General features: G+C 44.2%; 1 protein-coding gene across 1 annotated transcript in view; it reads right to left on the bottom strand.

The window, feature by feature from the left end:
- Nucleotides 1-9536, bottom strand: part of LPCAT2 (lysophosphatidylcholine acyltransferase 2) — a 58385-nt gene extending 48849 nt beyond the window's left edge. The window contains exons 1-2 of the mRNA XM_045818620.1: nt 9253-9536; nt 1014-1153 (exon numbers count right to left, since the gene is read on the bottom strand). Of these exons, the coding sequence (XP_045674576.1) occupies nt 1014-1153; nt 9253-9423 (311 nt within the window). The 5' untranslated portion in view covers nt 9424-9536. The remainder of the gene's footprint in view (nt 1-1013; nt 1154-9252) is intronic.
- Between the last annotated feature and the right edge of the window lie 11 nt (nt 9537-9547).

Consider the following 9547-nt stretch of genomic DNA (forward strand, 5'->3'; position numbering starts at 1 on the left):
CAAATTGCATATTTCTTTAAAAGGTTTTGCCCTGGCTGGCATGGCTAACTGGATTGAGCGTGGGCTGCGAACCAAAGCATCGCAGGTTCGATTCCTAGTCAGGGCACATGCCTGGGTTGCAGGCCATGACCCCCAGCAACCGCACATTGATGTTTCTCTCTCTCTCTCCCTTTCTCCCTCCCTTTTTAAAAAAAGATTTTACAGAATAGTTTGTTGTTTTTACAACAGCGTTTCCCCAAATTTTTGGAGGACACATTCTCTTTTGTGGTTTAGATGAAAGGAACAGACCCTCGCGTTCCAAAAAGGAAAAAGAAAAATGTGCACAACTTTAACAGTGCCCTAAAACCCATCGGTGGGTTTCTGTGATGGCCAAGGTGGGCACGTCACAAGAGCCTTCACTTTCAGGACAGAATACGTATGACCAGTGGGTTCTGCCTGATGGGAATGAACTTCTACTAGTAACTGGAATGCACCATCCGTCCATTCTCTAAGACCATGCTGATTACTTAGTGCTTGAAAAGCAGTTCAGGGGGCCTCGACGCTAATGTTGAATAAAGCGAGGCTCTGCTGATTAATAGTTAAGTTGTTGTTAATAATAGTAACTAAAGCAGTGAATGAATACACTGTAACCGATGCCCTTAATTGTATCCCTTAAAGTATGTAGTTATGAGAGAGGAACAAGAACTGAGAAAAAGAAGAAAAAAGACAGTTAATTTTCAACGTTAGCGGTTTAGCTATACTAGCTGGGTCTTTGAGAACCAGGGACCTAACACTTTTTGGCAATAACTCAGAAAACAAAATATTTTTGTGTTAGGAAGTGACAACCTCAACAGAAGACTATCTATTCTTGGGCAGTAATTTGTGCATATGATAAAGTAAGACCAGTGTCATCTGAGAAACAAAAATAATTAAAATTGAGTAGGTAGCTGTTAGGCGACTCTACTGATGACTAAACTATGATACACTCTTCTTTATCTTGATTTACCTAGTATTCAGACATAACTATTTCTTACCTCTTCCAACCAGTGATTGGATGGGTGGGCTTTTCGGGACAGCCCAGCGTTGAAAGTGCAGCAAAGGGCCATGCCAGCAATAAGACTAACGCAAGGAATAAGCCGCGAATGGGGAGCAGGACGATTCCGAGGAAGAAAATCTGAAAAGTCCAAGTTGGTAAAAATAAGTGGCTGGATCATTATAAAATGTCACTAGCAGTGTATAAGAATTTCAGCCATGGCCAGCATTTGGTGTTGATAGTCTTTTTAAAATAGCAATTTCATTAAGACATCGTTTACATAGAATAAAATGCACCTCTTTTAAGGGTAGGGATTATGAGTTTTCCCGATGTATATTGCTACACAGACACTACGATGATCAGCCTCTAGAACATTCCCGTCATCCCAAAAAAGGTCCCCTGTGCCTCTCTGCAGCCCAGACGCCCTCCCCCGCCCTCGGCCACCACTGAGACGTTCTTCCTCCACTGTTTTTCCTGTTCGAGATCGTCCTATAAATTAAACCACACAGGATGTACTTTTATGTCTGGCTTCCTTCACTTCCTATTTTTGAGATTCAACTGCGCTGTCCTGTGCATTCGGAGTGTAGTCTTTTTAATTGCGGCGTATGATTCCATTACACGATTAAAAAGATACACGAGTATTACAATTCAGTTATCCGTTTGTCTGTTCGAGGGCGGTTGATCTCCTATATGGTTTTAGCTACTAAGAATATGGCTCCCATGAACAGTAACGTTCGCGTCTCAGTGTGAACTCATGTTTGCATTGGGAGTGAAATTGTGGGGTCAGGGTATGCTGAACGTTGTGAGATCCTGCCAAACTGATCTCCAAAGCGGTTGTACCCTTTTACATCTCCACTGACTACGTACGGAAGGTCCTGCTGCCCGACGTTCTCACCCGTACTGGGTGTGGTCAAGCTTTTTCAGCCATTCAACTGGGTGGGAAATGCTATCTCCTTGAGGATTTAACTCACACTTCCTTGATACACAATGATGCTGAGCGCATTTTTTTTCAGGTGTTTCTTGGTTATTCCTTTGACTTCCTATGTTAAGTGTCTTTTCAAACTTGTGGCCCTTTTTATTGCATTGTTAGTCTTATTATACCAACTTGTAGGACTTCTTTATATGTTATATATAAAAGGCCTTTGTCAACATACGTATTGAAAATATTTTTTTCCCATTCCATGGCCTGCCTTTTCAATTTCTTTTTTAAAAAATATATATTTTATTGATTATGCTATTACAGTTGTCCCATTGCCCCTCCTTATTCTCCTCCACCGTGCACACCCCCCCCCCACACCTGCATTCCCCCCCTTTAGTTCATGTCCTTGGGTCGTACATATAAGTTCCTTGGCTTCTCCATTTCCCGCACTATTCTTAACCTCCTCCTGTCTATTTTCTACCTACCATTTATGCTACTTATTCTCTGTACCTTTTCCCTCTCTCTCCCCCTCCCACTCCCCCGCTGATAACCACCCCCCCCCCAGCCGTGTGATCTCCATTTCAACGATTCTGTTCCTGTTGTAGTTGTTTGCTTAGTTTGCTTTTGTTTTTGTTTTAGGTTTGGGTGTCAATAGCTGTGAGTTTGTTGTCATTTTACTGTTCATAATTTTTATCTTCTTTTTCTTAGATAAGTCCCTTTAACATTTCGTATAATAGGAGCTTGGTGACGATGAACTCCTTTAACTTGAACTTATCTGGGAAGCACTTTATCTGCCCTTCCATTCTAAATGATAGCTTCTCTGAATAGAGTAATCTTGGATGTAGGTCCTTGAATTTCATGACTTTGAATACTTTTTTTCCAGCCCCTTCTTGCCTGTGAGGGTTCTTTTGAGAAATCAGCTGACCGTCTGATGGGAACTCCTTTGTAGGTAACTGTCTCCTTTTCTCTTGCTGCTTCTAGGGTTCTCTCCCTAATTTTAACATTGGGTAATGTAATTATGATGTGCCTTGGTGTGTTCTTTCTTGGGTCCAACTTCTTTGGGACTCTCTGGGCTTCCTGAACTTCCTGAAAGTCTATTTCCTTTGTCAGATTAGGGAAGTTCTCCTTCATTATGTTTTCAATTTCTTGCTCTTCCTCTTCTTCTGGCACCCCTATGATTCGGATGTTGGAACGTTTAAAGGTGTCCTGGAGGTTCCTAAGCCTGTCCTTATTTTTTTGAATTCTTGTTTCTTCATTCTGTTCTGGTTCAATGTTCCTTCCCTCTGCTCCAAAACCTTGATTGGAGTCCTGGTTTCTTTCTGTCACTGTTGGTTCCCTATAGATTTTTCTTTATTTCACAGAATGCGATCTTCATTGCTGCCTGGGTCTTTTTTATACTGTTGAAGTACCCAGTGAGTTCCTGGAGCATCCTGATAACCAGTGTTTTGAACTGTGTATCTGATAGGTTGGCTATCTCTTCATCACTTTAGTTGTATTTTTTCTGGAGCTTTGAACTGTTCTTTCATTTGGGTCATTTTTTATTTTTCGTCTTGGCGCACCTGTTAGGTAGGAGGGGCGGAACCTTAGGTGTTCACCAGGGTGGAGCAACCCACATTGCTGCGTAGTGACGCTGTATGTGGGGGAAGGTCCAAGAGGGATCAGTGAGGCTTGCTCTCCTCTCTGCCGGATTTTGGTCACTTCCCCCGCTCCCCACAAGCAAACTGGGCCCCTCTGGTGCTGATTCCCAGGTGGGTGGGCTTGTGTACATTCTAGGACCCTGTGGGTCTCTCAAGCGAGCTCTCCTGTGAGGCTGGGAGTTTCTCCCGCCCCAGGAACACCCACAGGTTTTTTTCGGTCAGAGGTTTGAGGCTTTGTTTCCGGCGCTGGAGCCCGGGGTTGCAGGTCTGTCTGGCTCCCAGTTCATCCCAGTTAATCTGCATGTGAACGTGGGATTGCACGGTCTGCAAGCTACCGCCTCGCCCGGTCCTCCAGGGTCCTCCAGCGGCCACCTTGCCCACCCCAGTCCTCCAGCCACCGCCCTGCCACGAGTCCTCTCTGCCTGGCTGCCCGTCTCCGCTCCTCCTACCAGTCTGGGTGAGTGTTTCTACTTTAACTCCTTGGTTGTCGGACTTTCATACAGTTGGATTTTCTGTCAGTTCTGGTTGTTTTGGGTTCTAAAATTTGTTGTTGTCCTTGTTTTGGTTGTGCGAGGAGCACAGTGTGTCTACCTATGCCTCCATCTTGGCCGGAAGTCTCAATTTCTTAGTGGTACCTTTTGATGAGAAAAATTGTAATTCTGATGAAAACAAATTTGTTTCATTTTACTTTCATTCTTTTCTGTGTCCTTTCTAAGAAATCTTTAGACCTCAGGGTCATGAAGGTATTATCTATTTTCTTGTTCTTCTAGAAGCTGTATGGTTTTAGCTTTTATGTTTTAGCCTATGTCCATCTAAAATTATTTTTCTGCATGTGGTGCGCAGTAGGAGTCAAGGTTCATTTTTATCCAGAGATTTACCTAGTGTTCCAACACCATTTGTTGAAAAGACCTGATGTTCCCCAGTGAACCTTCTTGGCAAGTTTGTCAAAAAGCAATTGAACATGCATGTGTGGGTTCTCTGTTCTGTTCCATTGATGTATCTATTCATCTATCCTGGTCAGTGTCCCTCGCTCTTCATTGCTGTAGCTTTGTGGTGAGTCTTAAAATCAGGGATCTCCAACTTTTTCTTCTTCAAACTGTTTTTGGGTCAGCCTACATCCTTTGCATTTCCACATACATTTCAGAATTAATTTGTCAGTTTCCACACAAACAAAAAAAAGCTTGTTGAGATTTTTATTGGGATAGATGGGTGCCCTTCATTAGACTGAGAGAGGTCCCTTTTATCCCCATTTTACTGAGAATCTTCTCAAACATCAGTAGTTGCTGAACTTTGTCAAATGAGTTAATGAAACTTCTGCTTCTATTGAAATGATCATAGGCTTCTTTTCATATGTTCTGCTAATATGATGAATTGCATTGAAATATAAATTTTTGTGGGTTAAACCAAGCTTGCAGTCCTGGAATAAACCACACTTAGAAGGATATATTTCCTTTTCTACATATTGCTGTATTTCACCTGCTGATATTTTGTTGAGAATTCTTGTATCTATGATCATGAAGAAAATTGGACTATAATTTTCCCTTCTTAAAACATCTTTTTCAGACTTTGAAACAATGCTAGCCACATGTTTTTGTGTATTGTGTCTTCATTTTCATTTATCTGAAAGTACTTACTAGCTCCTCTCATGATTTCTCCTTTGATCCATTGATTATTTAGAAACATGTAATGTAATCCCCATACATTTGTGAGTTTCTCAAGTTTCCTTGTTATTTCTAATTTCAGTCCATAGTGGTTACAGAATGATGTCTTATTATAATCCTTTTATACTTATTCAGACTTGTTCTTATAACCTATTATAATTGTCTATCTTGGAAAATGTTCCATAGGTACTTAAGAAGAATGTGTTTTCTGCCGCTGTTGGGTGGAGTACTATATATATATATATATATATATATATATATATATATATATATATATATATATTACAAATTGTGTGTTGTTTAGGCCTTCTAGTTGCTTGTTGACATTCTGTTTCACTGTTCCACCACTGCTGCAAGTGGGGAATTGAAGTCTCTAACTACTTTTGCTGAACTGTTTATTTTCCCCTTCAATCTATCAGTTTGGCTTTGCGTGTTTAGGGTTCTGTTGTTAGATGCATATATGGTTGTAATCGCTGTATCTTCTCGATGCATCAACCCTTTCTCATTATAAAACGTTCTTTTATTTCTAGCTTTCTATCTTAAAGTCTATTTTATCTACTATTAATATAGTTCCTCCAGTTCTCTGTTGGTTACTGATTCCACAGTGTATCTTTTTTGTCCTTTTACTTTCAACCTACTGGGGTCTTTGAATTGAAAGTGTCCTTTTCGACAGCCTAAAGTTACAAGCTTCTCCTTGTAAGCTTTTCGGTTAGCTCAGTGTTTGCCCCATCGTTCTGTGTTGCCGCAGGCTGCTGTGCTGTTGAGCAATTGCCTCCGATTGCTTCTGACCAACAGCCCCAGGGAAAAGACTACAGTGGGTTGGCTCCACAGCAGGTCAAGTACAGACAGCCTGGCAAATGACCAAGAAATAAGTTTGAGTGTAAGAAGGAACCCTAGCATTGACCCTGAAGATAAAGTTGAAATGAGGTTATAGCATACTCATAGAGTACTTACTAACTTTCAAAATGAACAGCGAACATGGATTTTAATTGAGTGAGTTGTCAAATACTGGGCAACTTTATTTTCTTTCTGTGTCACTTCCAAGTTGGCAACAAGGAACAGTATTTAAATGGAAACCATTTTTGAGTCGATCTGACAAATTAGGGGGATTCTCCATCCTCTTTCCAGTTGTCGGCACGTCACCTCTGTAGGGAGACATTCTTTTTAATACTCTGTCAGGGTTTTCCTCTTCTCCGGATTGTCCTCATTGCACTTACTAAAACATGAGATTACATGTTTTTGCACTTGCTGGTTTTTCTCAGTGAAATGTAAGCCTTAGGGAGGCAGCATCCTTGTTTCTCTTGTTCACTGCCGTGTCTCCAGAGAATGGCATTGTGCCCCGCGCACTGTAGGCATTCAACGAATATTTTTGTGCAGTAAATGGCCCCACAGTTACTACTAAACACTTATTTCCATTCCATAGTCTACTGGGGAAATGAGAGCTGGGCTACTTTTCTCTGTGCCACTAAGTAACAGGCTCTTAAATAGTCAGAAAGAGGAAGGACAAAGCTCAGCCCTGTTACGAGATGCAAAAGCGATAACACTCCCTAAGACATTGATCATCATTCAAGATTAAATTTGAATTCAAGTTAAATTGAGTCTGAACCAATCCTATTAAGTCATACTTAAAGTATATGCATCTTTGAAACTGGAAAATATAGCCAACATTGTTTTTCAATTATGTCTATTTAATCTTCCCTCTACCTAGAGCATTCAAGCCATTAAAACTTAACTTGGTATCTCTCTGGTTTACATGAATTCTTAGTTTTCAAAAAATACCCAGACTATGTTCAATTCCATTCAATACACATAGTAAATTTTAAGTACTATGTTAAAAACGTAGACAGCAAGCCCTGTCTGGCATAGCTCAGTGGATTGAGTGCGGGCTGGGAACCAAAGTGTCCCAGGTTCAATTCCCAGCCAGGGTACATTCCTGGGTTGCAGGCCATAACCCCCAGCAACCGCACATTGATATCTCTCTCTCTCTCTCTCTCTCTCTCTCTCTCTCTCTCTCCCACTCCCTCCCTAAAAATAAAGAAATAAAATGTTTTAAAAAAAAGAATACTGAAAAAAAAAACGTAGACAGCAAAGAGCATAAGAAAACTATCAATATTAAGATCAGCAAACAGGCCCCGGCTGGTGTGGCTCAATGCGCTGCGTGTGTTCCTGCAAACTGAAAGATCATGGGTAAGGCTTCCGGTGAAAGCACACGCCGGGTTGCGGGTTGGGTCCTGGTCCAGGCGCGTGCGAGAGCCAACGGACCCACATTTCTCTCCCACGTCCGTGTTTCTCTCCCTCCCTTCCCCGCTCTCTAAAGTAAATGTTAAGACAAGAAAAAAATAATTTTGAAAAAGATCAGCCAACAATGGCAGATTCTTTCACACATGACCCCCCTTCATTTTCACCCTCCTTGGATGTACTGTGATTCCAGTTTAATGGGTGAGAAGAGCGGAGTTTGGAGCCAGCGAGTGACAGAGTCACACAGCGGGGCCTGAGATGTCTTCCGACTGAGACCGGGGACCCTTCCTTTGTCGCATTAGCTCTTGTAGAGTCACTTCGCAGCGCACCCTAACCGTAACAGGCCACGCTATTAAAAAAAAAAGTTAATAATTTACTCTAGGTACAATATAAATTATTTGATCCTCTTTCAAAACCATGAGGCCAAACATAGGGACATACTTTCATTTAAGTATGAATGATGTGGCTAAAATTAATCTTGAATGGTAGTCAATGTCCTCAGAAGTGTTTCTGAAATTTTAAGATACAAAGGGGACATCTATCTATCTGCAGACTCGAAGACCTTAGCTGTACACATTGCGTTTCTTTACAAAGAGCTATTACTACATTATATTCCTCTTCCTCTCGCACACCCTTCTTCCAGCAGACACCTGTCTGTCATTACTGTCACCACCACCCACGCTGCACAGTCTGGCACTTAACCCGCGCCCTCTGGAGAGGACCACGGTCTCAGTGCGTACACAGAGGTTGTGCAAAAATTACACTGTTTCAAATCCAAAGTGCAGAAACTTGTGATATGGACAAGAAACCATCAAACACCACTTCTTTTTCCCCCTACAGACCACACCGGACATAGTCTATCTTGTTCTTTGATCGCTAACTTCACCAAAGAGGAAGTCCAGAGAGTGAGTGGGACTGCTAATGGTAAGAGCAGCACTTTACAAGAAAAAGGAAAGGAAACTTCCTTTTTGCACGTAGCCATTGAACAGTGGGAGAGCTGGGGCTGCCTCTCCTGCTGGAACCTACAAGTGCTTGGGTGAAGACTGATTCAGGACCCAAACAAACCTCTTCAAGTACCTTAGGCTCAACCCCACTGTCCCTTTTCCTGGATTCTGATGTCGTGCCCTAGCGCCCCTGCTCAGCTACATCATCCCAGGGCCTCACTCCTGGTTCTAACTCCAGACCTGGGCTGGGGGGTGAGCGGGGAGGAAGAAAAGGAAAATGAAAAGAAGAAGAAAAAGGGACGTACTCACACCCCCTCTCCTGTCGTAGGCTGGCGCCTGCTACATTCTCACGAACTCGCATTTTCATTTCCCCTTCTCAGCGTGCAGGGACTATTTCCTCGCAGGCCCACAGGCGCTCTGCACCTTCTCTTCCCACACACGCCCTCAGAGCATCCTCCGTCCCCGGACCCACGTCGCTGCCCCTTGCAGACTCCCGGCCCCTGCAGGAGCGAGCCCTCCTCTCTCAGATCTACATCTTTTCCTGTCTTCCTGGGAGCCTTTGCTTCCCAGACTCGCGCCCCCCGCGGGTGCTTCCCGTGTCACACCGATGGCAGCCTCAGACCGTCGCACCTCCCACCCGGACCTGCCCCCTCCCACGCCCCTCACCTGGGCGCGCCTCCTTTCTCTGGCCCATCACCTGGCTCTTCCCTCTCTGACCTACACCCCTCGCCTGGATGCACCTCCCCTCTCTGACCCACGCCCCTCATCTGGTTGCACCTCCTCTCTCTGACCCACGCCCCTCACCTGGATCTCTCTTCGCTTTCTGACCCACACCCCTCACCTGGATGCGCCTCGCCAAGCTCAGCCGCGTCTGCTGCACGAAGGGGTTGGGCACCGGCGGAGGGAAGAAGGACGCCTGGCGGGGCACCATCTGTGGCCGCGGCCCCGCGATCCTGACGCCCGCGCCGGGCACCGTGGCCGCCACGGCCGCCGCCTCGGCGCACCGGTTCATGGCGGAGCCGGGCCTCGCACCGACAGAAGCTGCTCGCGCAGAACACAGAACACGAGCCAGTCGAAGTCAAGGTTGAGTCCCAGCCGCACAGGAGCGCGAGCGCGGCTGAGGCTCTGCGCAGGCG

Source organism: Phyllostomus hastatus, unplaced genomic scaffold, assembly GCF_019186645.2.
Source record: "Phyllostomus hastatus isolate PE091 unplaced genomic scaffold, TTU_PhHast_1.1 phas_scaffold_345, whole genome shotgun sequence".
Lineage (NCBI taxonomy): Eukaryota > Metazoa > Chordata > Mammalia > Chiroptera > Phyllostomidae > Phyllostomus > Phyllostomus hastatus.